Source organism: Columba livia, chromosome 1 (assembly GCF_036013475.1).
Source record: "Columba livia isolate bColLiv1 breed racing homer chromosome 1, bColLiv1.pat.W.v2, whole genome shotgun sequence".
Taxonomy (NCBI): domain Eukaryota; kingdom Metazoa; phylum Chordata; class Aves; order Columbiformes; family Columbidae; genus Columba; species Columba livia.
Window position 1 is genome coordinate 20232079 of NC_088602.1, and position 20423 is coordinate 20252501.

General features: G+C 42.0%; 1 protein-coding gene across 3 annotated transcripts in view; it reads right to left on the bottom strand.

Moving 5' to 3' along the window:
• The window catches only part of CRYL1 (crystallin lambda 1), a 56282-nt gene extending 36104 nt beyond the window's left edge, over window positions 1–20178 (bottom strand). Inside the window, exons 1-3 of one of the 3 annotated variants that reach the window (XM_065049587.1) lie at window positions 19982–20178; window positions 16522–16629; window positions 6501–6627 (exon numbers count right to left, since the gene is read on the bottom strand). In XM_065049587.1, the coding sequence (XP_064905659.1) occupies window positions 6501–6627; window positions 16522–16629; window positions 19982–20172 (426 nt within the window). In that variant the 5' untranslated portion in view covers window positions 20173–20178. Of the gene's footprint in view, window positions 1–6500; window positions 6628–16521; window positions 16630–19779; window positions 19899–19981 lie in introns of those variants that run through there. The other 2 variants (XM_005501456.3, XM_065049597.1) reach the window with 2 other exon arrangements.
• Between the last annotated feature and the right edge of the window lie 245 nt (window positions 20179–20423).

Below are 20423 nucleotides of genomic sequence, written 5' to 3' on the forward strand. Positions count from 1 at the left end.
TTCCTACCCTCCAGCAGATCAACACTCCCAGCCACTTTGGTGTCATCTGCAAACTTACTGAGGGTGCATTCGATCCCCTTGTCCAGGTCACTGATAAAGAGATTAAACAGAACTGGACCAAGTACTGATCCCTGGGGAACACCACTCATGACCAGCCACCAACTGGATTTGACTCCATTCACCACAACCCTTTGGGCCCAGCCATCCAGCCAGTTCTTTACCCAGTGAAGAATACACTTGTCCAAGCCATGAGCTGCCAGTTTCTCCAGGAGAACGCTGTGGGATAGTGTCAAAGGCTTTACTAAAGTCCAGGTAAACAACACCCACAGCTTTTCTCTCATCCACTAAACAGGTCACCTTGTCACAGAAGGAGATCAAGTTAGTCAGGCAGGACCTGCCTTTCATAAAACCACACTGACTAGGCCCAATTGCCTAGTTGTCCTGTATGTGCTGCATGATGGTGCTTGAAGCGATCTGTTCCATAACTTGCCATGGCACTGAGGTCAGACTGACAGGTCTGTGGTTCCCTGCATCCTCCTTCCAGCCCTTGTAGATGGGCATCACATTTGCCAACCTCCAGGTGACTAGGACCTCCCCAGTCAGCCAGGACCACTGGTAAATGATGGGAAGTAGCTTGGCGAGCACCTCTGCCAGCTCCCTCAGTACCCTGAGGTTGATCCCATCGGGCCCCATAGATTTGTGCATGTCTAAGTGATGTAGGATCAGATCTTCTCTGTTTTCTTCTGCTGTGATCCCATCCACCCTGAAAAACAGAGGAGGTAATCTAGGAAAGGCAACAGAAATACAATACAGCCCTAAAACGGAGACCAGGGAGTACAAAAAGAGAACCTGAGGAGCAAGACTGACTGCTGGGCAGGCTGACAGTTAGAGCAATTATGACCTCCTGTAATGGGGACCAAAACCATACTCAAGTCTGTAACAGCAGACGACATCAGCTGTTATATGCACAGGACAGATGGGGAGTGAATGTTAGAAAGTTTGTAAGTACAGAAGTCCATCCAGCAGCAGCACCACAGCAGTGGCACTGCAAACACCATATTTCAGTTAAATTCGAACACTGACTAGATGAAGTATTGTACAGCAAGCCTGTGAGATCAGACTGTTTCAAACCCTAAAAATCACAAAAAGAGTTTTCTCAAAACCTCTAAGAAGATGGTGAGTCGGGTCACACGCTTAAAACCAGCTCCCTCAGAAGCCAAAACTAACTTCTACTGCCTCAGGTCAGTGTTTAAGATAAGTAGGGTAAAATGAGGCCTAAGGTTATATTTACCCAGCTGAAAACAAACAGACCCATGTTTGTCCATCCAGCACTCAGTGCTGATCAGTGAGCAGTCCAGAAGAAGCCATGTTACTGCGATGCTTGTGCACTCTGCCTTCCAGCAGCCTTGTATTTACAGATGTACATCATCAACTTCCAGACCAGCATGGTCGTCTACCCTATGAGCTCAGGGCAGCTGAAGACATCTTCAGCCATTGATGTCTGCAGATATTCCTTCATCCCCATAAGTAAAATGGTTCTTCAAAGACATCAGGAAACTAAAACAAAAGCCAGTTTTAGGAACTGGTACCAGACAATTAAAACCAATTTTTTTTATGACAGGAAACATGAAACACCTGCTGTCAAGTCAATGCTGGTTTCCCATTCTGAGATACCATTAGACTTTTTGAAAGCTGTTAACACTGTTTTTCTAAATATGTCTAACTGGGAGAGATAAAAGAGACAGCGAGATCTAAAAACAATCAGGCTGAAGATCTCTTAGGGATGTTATCACCAGTTCAAAGAGTTTGCAAGTGTAAGGGGTGGGTGGATGGAATACACCCTCTCTTTCTAAAGAGGAAAAAAAAAAATAGGTACTGTTCTAAGGCTTTTAGGCAGAGTTCCTTTAAAAGGAAAAAGGATAAATATTTCAGACCACAAGGTATAAGTTAAAAGCTTAATTTCATCCCCTTGCCAGTCTGCTTTGCCCTATGCCACAGCACAACTGACAGGTTTGGAGATCACCTCTCAGCCACCCTCCATGTCCAGCTTCAACCAGCCCAGCCAGGCCTCATAACTCACCAGCATACGCAGCACCTCAAGTGTCAAGAATAAGATCTTACCAATAGTTATTAATCTTCTCCTCCTCTGAGAGCTAGTAAACTTTACTGCTCTGTTAGTAAATTGTTCCAAAGCAAAGCACTGAAAAAGACTTGTTATCATTTTACTAGTATTGTGGTAAGAGATCGTAAAAGTGCTATGCTGATTTCTATCCAGCTTATATTATTTAGGAACTAGATACACATCCACTCAAATATGCTTTTAACAGTGAAAGGAGTACTAATAAATTCAGTACCCAATAGTCATGTAAGGACAAAAGACAAAAGTCATCAAATATTTATGCAGGAAAGTTAAAAGCACAATATTAAGAAAAATATTTTTAAAGGTTACCCATGACAGTAACATTATAATATCTGTGTATTCGCTAATTTGCCTGCATTGAATTTTCAGCTAACAGAAAAGTTATTTCACAATTAAAGCTTCTAGTGATGCAAGAAGCTTGCAGTACATACTCACCTAAATGACACGCGTTAACTTAATCTAAGTAGCACAGAATAGCTCGAGAAGTGAAATTGGGTGAATACTCAGTTTTAGAGCAAAACACAGACCGACTTCCTTCTGAAATTGATGCAAAGCACACCAATCAAGACAAGTTACTTCACAGAAATGCTCATAACAGGGCATATATAAAATATGCATCAAGGCATACCTTGTCTTTAAAGGTTCATGACACTACTGTTACGAATTTTCTTCTTCCTCAGTCCTTCTAATTACATCTTCTATCTTTTTCACTTTTATGTCTTCACTCATGTCATTTAAGAAGTTCCACTTTTAACTTAAAATAAATTGGATGAAGTAGTAATGTCCCATGAAAACAACATAGAAGGCAACTGTCTTCAGAATTTGTTCAAGGAGTGCAAACATTAAGGGATTTTTTAAAGCTTGAATGGGACTTACTCTACAAAGGCCAAATCTGAAAAGAAGTTAAGATTTAACCAACTGAAATATAGGGTAAAGAAATGTAGTTTTCATGCAGGTCTTCTAACAAATTAATCAGTAGGCTATATCATTAAGCAAGAAAATAGAGTCCTCTATATTCAACTAATATTATTCCAACTTATGTTTTATTTTTTTAAGTAACCAGAAGTCAGAACAATGGCACTTGTAAGTTACAATTAGTTCATTTTGTCCTTCCAGGTTTAAAGCTGCACTAGGCAATGTTTCTGATATGTTTCAGTCAAAAACTAGTCTATCAATTGCAGAAATAAGGCTTTGAGCCTAGAATTATGATTCTCTTATACCTATTCTACCCCTTTCCAAGAACAAATTAAAGACTAGTTCAAATAATTTGCCCACTTATATTGTGTATTTGTTAATACTTTATATCAAACTGAAATTTGATGGTATGGTTTGAAACTTAGGAATTTATAGAGTACCTAGAGTATTTCACACATACTATTTGTTACCCACAAGCATACTGCAACTACTTTTTATTTTTTATTTACATGCTTAATGACTACTTGTTAAGAGACATCAAAATGGTTAAGGGAACATAAAATAGTACCAGAAAGCTTGAGTTACCCCAGGTAGATTGTTGCTAATCAGAGACTATCAACACAACACCACCGCCTTCAGCCACCTGAAGGGAACACACAGAGAAGCCAAATTCTTCTCAGAGGTCCACGGTGGTAAGACGAAGGACAAGAGACAGAAGGTGCAAGACAGGAAATTCCAATTAGGTATTAGGAAAGAAGTTTACCAATGAGGGGAATCAAATGTTGTAACAAGTTACCCAGAGACCAGACTATCCGTACAGACATTCAAAACTCAACTGCACAAACCCTGAGCAAGCTGATAGAAGTTGTTCTTGTAGCAGGTTGGACCAGATGACTTCCACAGGCCCCTTCCAACTCAAAATTACTTTGATTCTGCAACATTTGCCCAATGCCTGTTTCATTGAATAGCTGATGGTGGGAAGGATGGATGATGCAGCCCCTGACTTAATCTGAAGTAGCATATAGGACCTTGTTCAAAAATCCTACTGCTGAAGAGCCCCTCTAACAGGAACAATAGCGCACCAAGATTCAACATCTCTCTAGCAGCAACAAGAGCCAAGAACTCCATCACAGCTGCACTTAGCTTCAAAAGAAGATACTAAAATAAAATTGAGGATACTAAAGAGATACAAAGTTGGCAGTAAGAACTATCAGATCCTTACAGGTAGCATACATAGAAAGTAAAGACATCATATGGACATAATAGGTAGTAAAAAAAACACTTGAAAGTGCAAAAGAAAACAGGCAGCACTAGGAGAGTCTACTACAAACAAAAGGCAGCCTTCACAAAGGTGAGGCAGTATCCAAACAAACATGGCCATGTAGCACTGTTAATTTGTCAAAATAAGTCAAAACAAAGCAGGACCTCTCCCAACAATTTACCAGAGGAATAATTAAGAACCAAAGCCTTTTTTCATCAAAATGCATGAAAAAGAATGCATAGAATCAAGAGATTATCAGAGTACAGAAGGACGATCATCTGGAAAACACAAATGGAACAGTGACTTCTTTGCAACTGTTCTGTTTTGCCTTCTAATTCTTGCAGAAAACTGAAGCCTTAGTCTTGGGGACTCCCAGGGTCTGTCTCAAGTCATAAAACAAAGGAGATAGGAACCAGAACCAAGGTACTGGGACATGTTTTGATATGGTTTGAATATCCAACACAGTGATATACAACTGCTTGCTTAATCAAAACTGAATGTATTAATACACTGTTCCGGTGCCAAAGAGCAGAAGAGTGGCAAGCAGTATGCAACTTTTAAGGGAGCTACAGGAAAATCCTAACAATGAGCCTGTAAGCCTTGTATCTCTATCAAGCAAGTTAAGAGAAAAGCGTTGCACTGAATCAGTATTACATAAATGGGAAAGAATCAAAGCAACTTTTTCAGAGGGAAGTCCTGATTCACACACCTGGTAAAATTCTCTAAAGGAAGCAGCAAGCACAGGCACAGAGTCACGGAGCTGATGCAATTGGTGTGAATGCCCAGAAGTCTTGCAACAAAAATAATAAAGCTTTCAATGAAGTTACCTGGCCACATGTGAGATAAAAGGTCCTTTCATGGACAGTAATTGGTAAAGAGATAGTAAGTGGAAGGTAGGAACAACAGTCAGTTATTACTCAGTAGAAGACACTGACAAACGCTGCTTCACAGATATCTGTGCCTTTGTTATACCCATTCATAAATGACCTGAAAGTTAGCTCATAAAATTAAGTTGGTCATCATCATTACAAGCACAAATATTTGTGGAAGGACTGCACAGGATTGAGTGACTAGACAAATTTGCAGATTAAACTCAGTAGAGGCAGGTGATACATATGTAAACACAGTAATATGAACTGACAAGCTCTGAGTTCATCACTGATGAAGGAGTAAGATATTGGGGTACCAATATACAGTTTTATGATCCAGAGAAAAAGTGAGCAAAAATTAGTATACCACTGTAAAAATCTATAGCATTCACACCTCGACTTCTGTGCGAGGCTTTGCCCTGCCTCCCATTGTCTCCACCTCACCAGCTTGGGATGAAGAAAAGGTCTGGAAATTCAATTTGTTGTTAGGGATGTGTTGCAGCTAAGCAGACTGTGGGATTTACAGCCCTAAACAGTATAAATTGCAAACTCTTGGGTGCAGCACACATACACACAGGGACAGTTAATGGTACAACGCTGGAATAATACCAGGGAACTGTGTAACACAGAAGATACCAAACCCAGTGCAAACTCATTCATATTCTATCCTAGAAATGGTCCCCAATTCACCTGTTCCCCAAACTGTGCTCATGCCAGTGAGCGTACTAAATATAGCTTGTTCCCCATCCCAATTTTACTTAGCAGCACAGATTGCAGCCCTATATACCAACCCTGTTTTTAATAGTCTAACACTGTCAGATTGCTGCTTTTGGCTACAGTGCTCCCCTCCAAGTCAGAAGAGAAGTCACCCCTGGGTATATCCAGACTTCCTGCCTTCCCAAGGTACCTGGAGAGGAAGAAACATGGTTTAGTCCCAGCACTAGAATATGTGATGTTCCCTAGGAGATAACCTCTCTCCCAGGAATCTCCTACCTCTCATTCCCCCCATTCATCTTTCCAACAGGTACAGTCTTTGTTACTGATAGAGGTCAGCAATTCTCTCTTGGCTTAGTCCGCCACCAGCCTCTTCCAACATATATCAAAAGAAACTTGCAAGGACTCTTAAGTAGGGAAATCCTGCAGAGAGGTATCACCTCCCATGTCAAGATACTAGGAAAGAACAAACTTTACTTTTAACAAGCACAATTATCCTTACCTGGTCAGGCTGTTGAACTCTATTGCCCATTAACTGCTCAGCACAGCTCTTGACCACCTTTCTAAACTGTTTGCTAGGAGTTGCGAAATCTTTGCTTACCTGAACGAAAGTAGCACCCTCTACTGCTGCCTTCAGGTCTGTACAGGTGCTAATGAGAGCCAACTGCTGCTCCGCACTCAAAGTGCCTTTCAAGGATTCCGACTCCTCCAGCTCTTTCATTTGCTTGCTGACAGAAACAACATGTGCAATTAAGTACTTCACCATTGTTAAGCCACCATTACTTTTTTAAGAAGCTTGTTAACAACTCAGTAGTATTACGCTATTTGCCATGCCACTGCACATATTTATTCCCCAAACACAGAAAGGTTAGTTTCAGTAGTCTCAGAACATTTTTCTTCTCTTCAAGCACGGACAGCTCTAAGAACTACTCCTAGACACAAGCCTGTCACCACCTCAAACCTGTTTTCTCTGGTGCAGTATCAGCAAGAGTTTTTCGACTTATGTTTCATAGGAAGAGGGGTCCCTTTAATACACTTCATCTAGTTTACAAAAACCAGCTCTTCTGTTATGAAGCCTCACTGCAGGAACACTGTTTAAATGTATAGAAATAAATAAATACATTCCATGCAGCCAGGAGCCCTTCCTAAAAAATCCATACCCTACACAGGTAATGACAACAGAGCACATGTCAGAAAACACAAGTAGATACTGAATTGAGAGGCCAGAGCTTGAAACGAACGTTTGAGTGCACACCACTGCTGGTGCCAGACACGTCACCTTCTCAGAAAAAGTCTCTACAGTTTGAAACCCTCAAGAGCCCAGAGCAAGCAAGCCATTTTCAAAACTGTTACAAGTCACCTGCTGAGCAATGTGTCAAACCATCCTTCTATCTAGAGCTCTTTCTTGTCAACAAGTATTGAGTCCACAGATCAAATATAAATATTAAGCTTCCTCCTCCAGATTTCCTAAACAAAATGAGTGGGATTCATCTCACCTACCCTGTCGACATGCACATCTGAGGCATCATCTTCAGTTCTCTGTTAGAGAAGGGAGAACTAAATGTTTCAGGTGTGTTTGTCTGATCTTTTTTAGGCACCCATCTTGTTTTGCAAGATGCAATCCATCTTTTCTTATAATAGAAGTATCTATTTCCCCCCAAGAGAAAATAGCACAGTATGCTAAAGTCAAATATGAAAGTTTGCAGGGATTTATTTAAAGACAATCCAGTTCCTACTTAACTATACCAGTCAGACCTCAGAGATTCACCGGGCCCCCAGATTTTCCACTTGAACTGGCTCAATAAATCTACCATTTACTTCCAAAGAATCAGAATTTTACTTTAGCATCCATGTAGATGTGTCAAAGAAAGTCCAGCAAATATAGGCTCTACCACCTCTGTCATGGATTTACTAAGAGGTCACAAACACCTGATGCTCTGCAAGGTGCTTTGACATCCTTTCTTCCACTCAAAGTAGTGGAAAAGAACACTTGTTTCCCAGCAAACAAAACCATCCCCTAATATATCTTTCTGACACAAACTCAGAGCAGCCATACTTCATCCTAACAGCACCCCCACTAAAAATCAATGTCAGTAGCACTCAGTAGCCACTTAGCAGCAGCCATAAAACACATAGAGCTGTTTTGCACCTGGTTCAGCACAACAGTCAGAAGAAACAAATACCCTCAGATCACCATGGACATTGTACAATTAATCAAAGTATTTCCAATAACTTGGGAGCAGATAATATGTTAACGGAAGCTCTGTTTGAGGCTGGTAAAGGTGACAGTGCATCTTCTAAACCAGAATATGCTCCCATATTTCAAACTGGGAAGAACAAAACCAAAAACAACAAAAATCCACATGCACGTTTACACAGAGTACCAACTCCTACAAGCATTAACTTTCTCCTCTTCAATGAACTGATTCAGCAATTAACTCCAGATAATCATTTCTGTAATGCAAGTTCTAATTCTTCTTCTTTATTTTTGACAGAGCTGATCATGGACAATATTTTTGACTCTTAATCAGAGCATGCCCAGGTAAACAGCCAGGCACTGCATTCTGTTTGTATTGGACAAGAGTTTTGAAAAGGTTCAATTCATTCTTAGCTGGAAAACAAAGCCAAAAGTCATACAAGACACTGCTCAGGTCTGTCCTGCTTGCTTTGCTGGAGCCCCTTAGACTTGGTGCCAAAATTAGTATCCTTACCAGTTTACACAGTCCAAAACTGATGAAAAGAGTTCCGCTAATAGCTTTTTGCCTCTTTTCTCAAATATGGATTTAGGCTCAAAAACCCAGACCTTTCCTATCCAAAGCTAAACTAGTCAGAAATTCTTTTCTGCCAAGTTTTGTTTAAAAGCACTTCAAGAAAAAAAAAAAAACAAAAAAAAAAAAACACAAAAAAAACCACACTCCCCTCCAGGCAGCACCACAGAAATAAGCAGGACATCCATCAAGTTTCTGGATGAGTTCCCCATTTGGTTTCTTAACAACACAGCAAATGGATGGCTGGAACGCACAGACTTCTGCCTTTGAACAATCTGCATGGCAAGGAATAGAAAACAGGAAGCTTCAGCTCCGTTTTCCAAGCTGCCACAGAACAGCACAGCTTGCTAAGCAGGAGATCCATCCTAGACTTAAGGCTTCCAGCACGCTAAAGGGGCCAGTGCTTCATCTGTAAAGAAACAGGTGCCCCAAAACTAGAGTATCCAAACCTCTGACTCCTTCACACCTTGTGAGGTGAGATGATCAGGAACCAATCATAGAATCATTTAGGTTGGAAAAGACCTTTAAGATCATTAAGTTCAACCGTTAGCCTAACACTGCCAAGTCCACCACTAAACCACATCCCTAAGCGCCACATGTACATATGTTTTAAACACCTCCAGGGATGGTGACTCAACCATTCCGCTGGGCAGCCTGTTCCAATGCTCAATAGCCCTTTTGCTAAAGAAATTTTTCCTAATATCCAATCTAAATTTCTCCTGGCAGAACTTGAGACTGTTTCTTTCAATTCAAAAGGTCTTAACTATCCATTCATCAGAAATTCACTTCCCAGGTGCAGTTGCCTAAATCCAGCATCCTGCTCTTGCTCACAGGCTCTATATGGGTTTTAAAAAACAAAACCAAAATTTAAGTTTTAAGAGACCACAAGAGAATTCTTTCTTTCTTTGAAGAGGGTGAAGTTCTTGTTTACTTTATGTGCAATATGACACTAGTTTTCATCCTCCCTGTATCTCTTAAACTCCTCTCCATGATTGGTAACTGAGGGAGAGATCTGGCTTTTAATTTTTTTTTCTACAAGTTTTCACAGAAGTTGGTATCACCTGTCTCCTGTTCCATACCCTTCCTTCTCTGCTACTGATGACCATCCTATCATTTCTGCTTCTCCATCATAAGCCATTACACATTACACTACGCACCAAGAACACCATTTCTTAATTAACCTGCAAAACCACCACCTTCATACTTTGGAACTTAAGGCTGGACTGATTCTTCCTACTAAACAACAATCTTCCCATTAACATCACCAATCTTCATGCTAGCCTTTTATTTAAATTAGTGTAGCTACTTAAAGTGTGTAATAGGAAACACAATTTGTGCATTACTTGAATTTTGGCCTTCCCTCCCAGGAATTTTTTTTTTGCCCTCCTTCAATATATTGATTAATACTTTGGATGTTTTGTTCCACGAACTACTTTTAAGTCTTCCAAATGCTAAGCCCTCTTTATACTCCCCTGGGGTATTATATCACCCCCACTTTTGTGGCAAAGGAAGGGAGCTTTCTCTGATACTTGTCATACTTTAAGGCACAAACCAGACTGGTCTGTACATACAGCAGTGCACCACTGACCTCTGCTGGGTGACTTCTTATTTGAGGTAGCTGAGACTTCAGGGTGATCATCCCTGAGGACGACCACAGACGTCCATAGCATGCACAATGGGGCTTTGCTCTGCAATTGTATCATGTGCACAGTTTGAGCAGGTTAACTAATACCTGTAAGGTCCTTGAAGAATGAAGGATTCACAGCCATAAGAAAATACTATTTCCTTTTAGAGCTTGTTCTTTGTCTACCTGCAGAGTTTTACTGTTGTACCTGACTGCCCATGTCGACACTACTCTGGGAACTCAGCCAGTATCAAGACAAGGCAGCTAACCTAGAATAACACTCCTGACCACATAAACTTCCCGGGATACTCATGGTTACAAACCCTATTCTTAAAGTCTTTACAGAAGGACCCTGAAAGTGATGCTAATACCTAACCCATCTTGTTCACACCCCATTGCCTCACTTTTAGACACAGCTACTATTGGGTAGTCAGAGTACTCAGTACACATGACTGCAACAAGCAAATACTTGCAAGACTAAAGACCACTGAATAACAAACTTACCATCCAAACCAACAAGGAGAAAGGAGGGAAGAAGACACCACAAATATTATTCTTCACAAGTTCAGCCAGCCGCCATTGTCAAAGACTAGAGCCATTAACCAGTCATGGCATCAGGCTGCTCTCTAGTGCTGTCTGATAAATGATAGTGTAGTTGGCATGGGGGTTTGGGATGGGGGGAAATAAAAAAAACAAAAAAAAAAACCAAAAACCTGACTACTGATAGCTGGCTACACTGGGACCAGCTCCCTGTCCACACTCACATGCAGGGACAGGAGTTGGACTCAATGATCCTTGTGCATCCCTCCTAACTAAGGACGTTCCATAAAATGGCCAAATAGTAAGCTGCCACTATTGAGTTGCGACTGGCCAACTGAAAGCACTAGCAACCACACAACACACCATCATGGAAAGGCTATTACAGCATTACAAGGTGGACCACAAACGCATGTACGTTTCTGTCCAGACAAGAAAGATCCAGAGCCGTCAAATGCACTTCATCCATAGCAATGGCAGCATATTAAAGAGGGACAGTCACACACTGGTCTTTGACAGTTTTGAAGAGGTGCAAAGCAAAGGACCGCAGAGGGGCTGGGACACAGCATAAAAGCCTGGTGGTACACAAGAGCCAATGAGGTGAAAAGACATCTCCTTCTGGAGGTGTTTTCAGCTACAAAATGGTCAGGCAGAACCTTTGGAAAAATTGAACCTATCCCCTTCCAAAGCCCATTAACATGTTCTCTGATTAGTTCTGCAGATGAAACTATTTTCCCTAGCTCTGACAGATCATTGCACTTTTCAGGGGGGAATGCAGGGGGAGAGAGAAAAATGAGAAGTAGAATCAAACCTATGACTTCACACAAGCTTGATGAGCCAGTGCCAGGCACTCAACATCAAAATATATTTTGGAAAGAACAGTCTAGTTAGAAGTTGTCCCCTCAGAGGACATATATAAAACTACCAAGGAAGACCTAGGCCAAGCTGCATTTTTCCCTTGATACAAATACAGTAATAGAGAACAGACACCGGAAAAGGAAGACAGGTTAGGAAAGCATCTAACCACACAGCCATGGAACATGCCATGAGCTAGGACAAGAGAGCAAAGCCTGCACCAGTGCACTCCTCATGCTACAAAAATAACCCAGTAGGCAGTTCCCCTTTTTACACATGCAAAGCATAAGAGGGCACCAAACAGCAAGAAGTAATGTACGTTCAGATGTCTTTCCTAGAGACTACAGTCTCTTCCTAGAAGAAGAAAGATGACGAACCTGAGGTACAGGGGAAAAGTCTTTCAAAACTCTGGTTATAAAATGTCATAGGCACAGATAACGGTTTATTTCCTTGGCCCTGTGACCTCCCATCCATCAGGCACTTCATTACAGGTTCCAAATCCCCATTCACAAGAGTACAGAACATCTGGAGTACTTCTCTCCACTTTGCCAGGGATAAGGTGGAGAGATGCTACTTCTTCCTAGCTCCTGCATCTTCTTCATTTTTCATAGCAATTGTGCTCTTATTACAGCATGGAAAAGTTAAAGTTGCTTAGTGCAATACTGCACCTTACTATATAATCAAGTCAAATAAAATTTATAGTTAAATCAATACTTAATGAAGAGAGGAAGTGTGATATTCTGATCTCAAGACTGCTTGGCTCCAATTCTTTCTAATGGCTGACACCTTTGAACCACACAGAAGAGCAACCTATAGTCAGATAAAGCTGACATACATGAAATTCTCACTAAACATCCTCACTTTTAAGTTTAGATTCAGTAGCACACAACCTTAGCACCATTTATCAGTTCTCAGAAGGCAGAGTTCTGTAGAAGTCCATTCTGGGAGAACAGAATTCATTTAAATTTAAGAGAGAGAAAGTTGCTTCCCTTCCAACTAAGTATTTCCACATTCGGATACTACTACTGCGTTTCATTTGTATCCATGTAATAAAAGTAGCGACAGTAATTTTACATGCCCATATCCTTAGACACAACTACCACTTCACAAAGTCAGTTCCAACTTGTCCCAGAAAATTTTTCTACTGGGGCTGAGAAAAGAAAGGAATAATGAGAAGATAGAAAAGAGCCTCTAGTATAAATTTACTATCTAGTGCAGTTGAATATAATAATTTAGTTTCTAAAATAATCTTGGTTTTATATTTTAGCACAGACTACTTCCTGAGATCTATAAATTTTTCTAAAGCTAGGTATAGCCTTTACACATACATGTTGGGTTTTTATATATTAAAAACAGTTACCTGCTCCCACATCCTGGAGGAGATAACAGTTTGTATCAGAGTAAATAAAACATTTAACCAGCATCTGCTTCTAGAAAGAAATTACAGAATGCATATGCAGATATCTAAGCTTCAATGTTCTCTTCAGAGTCAACTAAACCTTTCCCCTTGCAATAGTCTTTCACTGTACATGCAAACACTGCTCTAAATAAAACACGAACTGGTTACATGGGGGAAAAAATACAGCATTCCACTGTAATAATTAATCTTTATCAGCATCATTATTATGTTTAGAACAGTATCACAGTGACTATGTGAAAAAAGTTTACATGTTGCAAGAATCATTAAGGTTTTCTGGGGGGCATGCACTACAGCATTTCTGCATTATGCTTTTTAGGATTACTTCCAGGAATAGGACACTACTTGTTTTTCTAATTCCCATTATTTTAAAGTTTAGTACTCTTGCATTTAAATGAGAATCACCTTGACTCAGAAGAAAGCATATTGGATATGAAAAGTTACATTTTCCAAGGCAGGTTACTACAGTGCATATTGGGTAGGTCAAGTGTGGCTGTTCATTAGTTTGTTCCTTCAACAGAACAAAAGGTTGTTCCATTAGAGCAGACACTGGTTAATAATGCCACTGGTACACTCAGTTCAATCCAATGTGCGGTTGTTTTGTGTGTCAAGGCACTGACTGCCACATTTGTCAACAGGTATGTGGGTAGTAAATCCATCGCACCACATCAGGCCTTAGTAAACACACTCTTTTTCGGTATCTGACCTACTGATATTGTGGCAACCTGATACATATTTCTACTTGTTTCAACAGATCCAAATTCCACGCTTCAATCTTATTTTTGTACCCATAACCAAGTGTTTTGAATAATTTCAGAGAGTACATTTCAGATTCTCCACAGAGATAGATGCAAACTCATGATCATTGCAGATCTATCCCAGATTCATTCCAGTCCTCTTGCAGGATCACGTGCACTCACTACCCACCTACTGCTCTGTGAGAGTTGAATTCATTAGGTTAATGACTCTGAGATACCCTTTTGAAACACAGCTTATATAAAAACAGAACAAGAAGTTACTAGTTAATATACTAAAAGTCAATCAGATAATAGTTAACACTTCAGTATAATTTCTACTTTTTTAGGTAAAGTGACTGTTGTTTACTGCTCAAATACCAGTTTTCCTCTGTTTAGAAAAGGAAAACTACAGTCCTCTGCACACTCCAGTTTCTCCTTAATATGTAGAGGAGCTTCATACACTCAAAGTTCATGGACTGCAGATTAGAACGGAACAAATTACTTTTCGATTCTGAAAAAACACACACTACCAAATAAAAAACACTACACCACAAAAATCCTAAGCCTAAGAACTTCCCAAAAAGTACTAGCAATTTGGAGAGACAAAGGAAAGCAAGTAGTCACCAGCTGGCTTTGTGAGGCAGCTCCAACAGCTGTTCCCCTGCTGCACTTTCCTGCGAGCCCTTGTTACCTATACTCAAGCTCCAGCTCTTACATGAGCATTATATCAGTAACCCAAAGGGATTTACTGCAGGCTGTGTGCTATGAAATTAGTGTAGAAGATTGACCATATTTTGATAGATAATTAAAATACTAGTTGAAGAAACTGCATAGCTTGTGGTCTTGTCACAAAAACTACACTGTCCTGAAACCAGGCTTTTTAACTAGGATGTTACAACAGTCAAGATACACGAGTTAATTATAAGGCGAGTTAAGAATACCTTACGTAAAAGGCAAAACCTGCCTTGAACTCCTATGAAGCAGCACATCCAGGCACAGGACAGCGCAGACACACAGAATTAACACTCCACCCTATTACATGTAACATTTTATGCCCCATTTTTCCAAGCTGAAAACCTTGGAAGGCTAACATCCTCATTTTCCCAACAAAGAAAGTTAGGCATGAGTGCTGTCTTTACTAGCGTAGACTGCAAAACTCCCTCCTGCAATAATTCAGAATCTCATCATGGCTACTGCTGTAACAGCCATTCTGGAGATAAAAACAAACAACAAAAAAAAACAAACCAAACACAACACACCCCCTCTGCCACCCCCCCCCCCCCCCCCCAAAAAAAAACAACCCCAAAGAGAACCTAACAGAGATGTTAAGTCTGACTAACACCTACCTGGAAAGAAAGGTTTGGGGAAAGAAAAAAAAACAAAACAAAACAAAGATTCCTCCTCTTTCATTATTAAGCCTTTTTTACCAAATCACACTAGGCATCCCATACCGTTTAACTTTCAAACTTCCTCAACTGAAGTCACTCTTCCTTCTCTCCCTTGCTGTAAGCCTCATTACAGAAAGCAATCAGAATGCAACACTTTACAACCCTTTTTTAGGTGCAACTTACTCCCCATACCAGCTGACATATTTCACTCCAAGGCATCATGAAAGGGGGCTAATGCAATCAGGCTGATGCCGATCATGAAGCAAGCTGAACCTGAGAATTAAATGCTGACACAGCAACATAAAATGGTGTATAGAACCTCTCTGGAAATGCACTCTCTCTGAAAGGAATATCAAAGCTGGATTTCAGGACCAGCAAGAAGAGGATGAACGAGCCACTGTCCACTCTAACATAAGAACAAGAAGCCAAACAAAGCAAGTGAGAAGCCAGGTTGAAAACAAACAAAGCTCTTGACACAATGAACAGTAAGCCTGCAGAACACAAAGTCCTTTGGCAAGGAGGCCACAAAAGGATGTACACAGGTTCAAGGGAAAGTTAGATAAATACTTGGAAGAAATCTAGTTAAGAGTTACTGAATACACAAGCAGCTTCTAGGCACTGAAGGTTGGGGGAAGGGAGCAGACAGGCAGGACTTGAACTTGTAGCTGTCGGGTAACAAAACCACACAGCTTTAGCTGTTGTGGCACACGGAACAGGGTAAAGGGCTGGAGGATTGTTGTTCTAAATCAGTGTGATTGCTCATGTGTTCACACCCTCAAATTTGCTCCTTCTAAAGATGCTTCCCAGCCTCTACTATAACTGATCAGTAGTTGCATCTTTAGTGGAACTAGTAATCTGTTCTTCTAGAACCTGAAAAGTACTAGTTTAAGAATTAAAAAAATACTAATTATAAAATACTAATAATTGTAGCAGCATTCCTCAGCAATCCATATTAAACTATTTCCTCTCTGTTGTCTTTATATGCAAAAACTCTTATGTTCATGTATTTTAGGCTCAGCCTATAGATTAATCATGGTAAACATTATTTCAAGAATTTGGATCTAAGCTTAAGCTCTTAAATAATTACTTACGAATTAAAGTGCTCTTCAGAAGTGTCATTGAGAGCTTTGAGTTTGAGTTCTTCTGATCTTAACAGTGTCTGTATTCCTAAGTTTAAGCCTTCTTCCAAGCTTAAAATCTATCTTCCCTTAAATAACAACATGTGGCTTTTCATTCATAATTACAGAGATCCCACAGTTCCATTACAACCCCAGTTACTTCAAGTCAGGTACCTACCGAATGTATTCCAGCGCACTTGTTAGCTGTTGTTGTGCAATATCATAAAGTTTCACTTTGAAGCCTCCAGCAGCAAACACCATGGCCCAGTTGCGACCAATGAGTCCACTGAAAAGAAAATAAATACCAGCCAATTAATAAAGCAGCATTTACTTTGGTGAAGGGGGCCTGACAAGCATCACAAGAAAGAAAACGGAGCTTGAACTCCTCAATATTTGATGAAGAGACTGGCTAATACTGATAAGAAACAACTCTCTAACAGAGAAATATCCTTTGCTAGCTGTGTAGGAGCTTCTCTGAGAGCTGGGAGAAAGATAATGAGGAAGAAAAAAGATAAAACAGGAAGAGACAGCAGAATTCAAAACAGTAGGAACCAGTACTGTGGGATACTGGACTCAAGTATCAACAATTTTGTCAGCTGCAATCTTAACCTGGAGTTGGTTCATGCAATCACAGAAGCACTGGAGTTGGAAGGTGCATCTGGAGATAACCAGTCTAATCCACCTGCTAAAGCAGGTTTACCAGAGATCGCACAGGAACGTGGCCAGGCACATTTTGAATGTCTCCAGAGAAGGAGACTCCACAACCTCTCTGAGCAGCCTGTTCCAGTGCTCTGGCACCCTCAAAGTAAAGTTTCTCCTCATATCCAGACAGAATCTCCTGTGCTTCAGTCTGTGCCTGTTGCCCCTCATCCTATTGTTGGGCACTACTGAAAGGAGTCTGTTCCATCCTCTTTACACCCACTATTGAGATATTTATAAGCATTTATAAGATCCCCTCTCAGCCTTCTCTTCTCCAGGCTGGACAGCCCCAGCTCTTTCAGTCACACCTCATAAGAAAGATGTCCCCTAACCATCTTTGTAGCTCTCTGCTGGACTCTCTCAAGTAGTTCCTTGTTTTTCTTGAACTGGGGAACCCAGAACTGGACGTAGTACTCCAGATGCAGCCTCACCAGGGCAGAGTAGAGGGGGAGAAGAACCTCCCTTGACCTGCTGGTCACACTCTTCCTAGTGCACCCCAGGTACCATTGGCCTTCTTGGCCACAAGAGAACATTGCTGGCTCGTGGTCTACCTGTTGTCAACCAGGACTCCCAAGTCCTTTTCCACAATGCTGCTTTCCAACAGGTCAGTCCCTAACCTGTACTGGTGCCTGGGGTTATTCTTCCCCAGGTGCAGGACCCTACACTTGCCTTTGTTGAACTACATTAGGTTCCTCTCCTCTCTGCCCAAATCTCTAGCCTGTTCATGTAACTACACAGAATTAGACTAAAAAGATTTTTTTTTAATTTTAAAACTCATCTGTTCAGTTTATAGCCTAAAGACAGACACCAGCCCATCAATCCAACAGTTCAGGATCCGGTTTCAGAGATGATCAGAAAACCCAAGACCCCACTACCTAAGTTATGGGCCCTCTATAATTCAGGAAGTACCATCAGCATGTGAAAAGCAAAACCAAAACAACACCAACCACCACCACCACAACATGAGTTCAATACTGCTTTTCTACCTACCAGCCTGTAGCATTACCCTTATTTTTAGACAAAGAACCCTACCACACTGGAGGCATGCAGGAACAGTCTGCCCACATCTTTTGTTGAAGCCCCATTACTGAGAAACACATAATGCAAACTTGCAATAACCAACATCTTAGAGCAAGGCAGGTTTTAACTTCATTAGGTATATAGCAGGCATCAGCCTCTTCAAATGGAAGCAACAAGAGTTTAGTTAAGTTTAAATAACCTGAAATCAGAAAAAAACCACCCTCCATAACAGAGACATAAGCAGAATTGCATACCCATGACTGTTACAGGAGGGGGTGTTGATAATAACCTGGACTTCCTGCCATTTCTGAGATCACTGTATTCATAGTATTAAGCAACCTCTGGCAATTAGAGAACACAAGGCCACTAGGGCATCAATAAAGAATTAAAAGGGAGTAGAATCAGACATAAAGCAACAAATCAGATAAAAAATCAGGAAGAGAAAACAGGAACATGTTCAGCCTTTGGTTTAAATATATACATTTAAAAAAAAAAAAAAAAAAAACAAACCAGGAAGTTTCAGGAAGCAACAGGAACCAGTGGAAATAACCAGGACAAAAAAAAAAAAAAAAAAGGAAAAGAAAAAGGAAACTTTGCATTCAGTGTGGTTCAGCAGACACTAAGTTCTCACTCAAAACAAAAAACCCACACAACTTCACTGTAGTACACCCGGACCTCAGAAGTTCTCAGGCAAACTACAGCACAAGCATGCTTATGGAAAAGGTGAGGTAGGGGTCAGGGTTTGTTAGCTACTGCAGCCTCCTGGGTAACAAGTATTTCTAAAATAAAAGCATTTTAATCACTTAAGCATATCTGAGCTACTCGTATCTTTATAAATCAGCATAATTTAAAACTGCAATTTGAGAGAGATTAAGTTTCCTTAAATCAGTGTTTGACCAAAAAAAATATATTTTTCTTTTATTTCAGTACAGGCTTTTAGGATTGTAGGGTTTGTTTTCCTTTTGAACTAAGGAGCATACAAAATAAGTCGAGCTCTCCCTACCCTTCGCACGCCTACAGCAACCAAGAGTTGCCGGAGTGCCACCGATGAGAGCAGCTTTGTCACCGTCACATGACGGCACCGAGACACGTGTCCCGAGACCTCAAGCGGTCTCACTAATACAGTCTGCTCCAGTCCACGCTTCTAGCACCAAGTTACAGCACTGAGTAGGGGGCTGTTACTGTCTGGAAGGTTTTTTCTCTCCCCACCAGATTATTGTTCAAATAGAGAACTTCAGTTGTAGCTGAAGCAGTGGACGAAACAATGCATTCCCACACAAGTCAGAAATCCTGCTGTATCTTGTGGCAAGAAACTATTATTCCAGAAGCGCCTGTGAGAAACTCAGAAGTCTCTTGACGTATCTGACAAACTGGATCTTAGAGGTGTGCTCAGGTTTCCCCACTCCTCTTGCACTTACATACACGCAAAACACAGCCCTGAGAAAGGGTAGAAGTCTTTCACACCTAAAGGATGACTTGCTTTGAGTAGAGATGCTGTGAATGTTTGTTCATTCCTTGTTCTGGGTTGTTTTTTTTTTTGTTTAAGTAGCACAAAGGTGTCAGGGACTGAAGCAAAGACCCTGTTTCTAACGAGCCAAACAGGTGCACTGACCCCGGGTCCCAAGCTCCAGTGCGACCCCACGGCCTCCCCGCGCTGTCCCGCTGTCCCAGCGCAGGCTCCACACGCCCAAACCCACCGCCCACCCCGAGTTCGCACCTCGCTAAGGCACCCGACGCCGGCAGCGGCCGGGACAGACCCGGCAGCGCCTCACCCGCCGCCCCTCAGGCGGGACCTCGCCGGGACGGCGCCCGAGCCCCTTCACGCTTCCCCGGCCATCCGCTCCCAGAGCCCCCGGGGGCCGAGGCGAGCTAGCACCTCCTCCCCGGGACGCTGCGCCTACCCGCGGGAGAGGCTTTACCTGCCGATGATGGCAACCTGCGAGGGCTCCATGCCTGCGGGGCCGCCGCCGGGCGGCGTGGGCGGAGGGGCCGGTACCGGGCAGTGCGGGCGCAGGGACCAGGACAGGGCCGCCAGTGCCACCTCTGCCCTAATGCACACCCGCCCCACACCCACGGTCCCGCCATGTAACGGCCGCCCCCATTGGCTCATGCTACGAGCACTCCGATTGGCTCCGCGCCGCGCCCCTCAAGCCGTCCTGCGGCCTTGGCTTCCCCGACGCGCAAGAGCCCGCCCAGAGGCGGCGCGGGAGCCGCTGCCGTCGCCCACTCGCCGCCCCCACACCCGACCGGGCACCGAGAGGCCTCCCGCCCCGCCCACTCACCGGCCGCTCTCACCTGGGCCGAGTCCCAGCTCCTTTCCTTCCCCTCCCCATCCTCCAGAGGCGGCGAGGGGCACGGCCA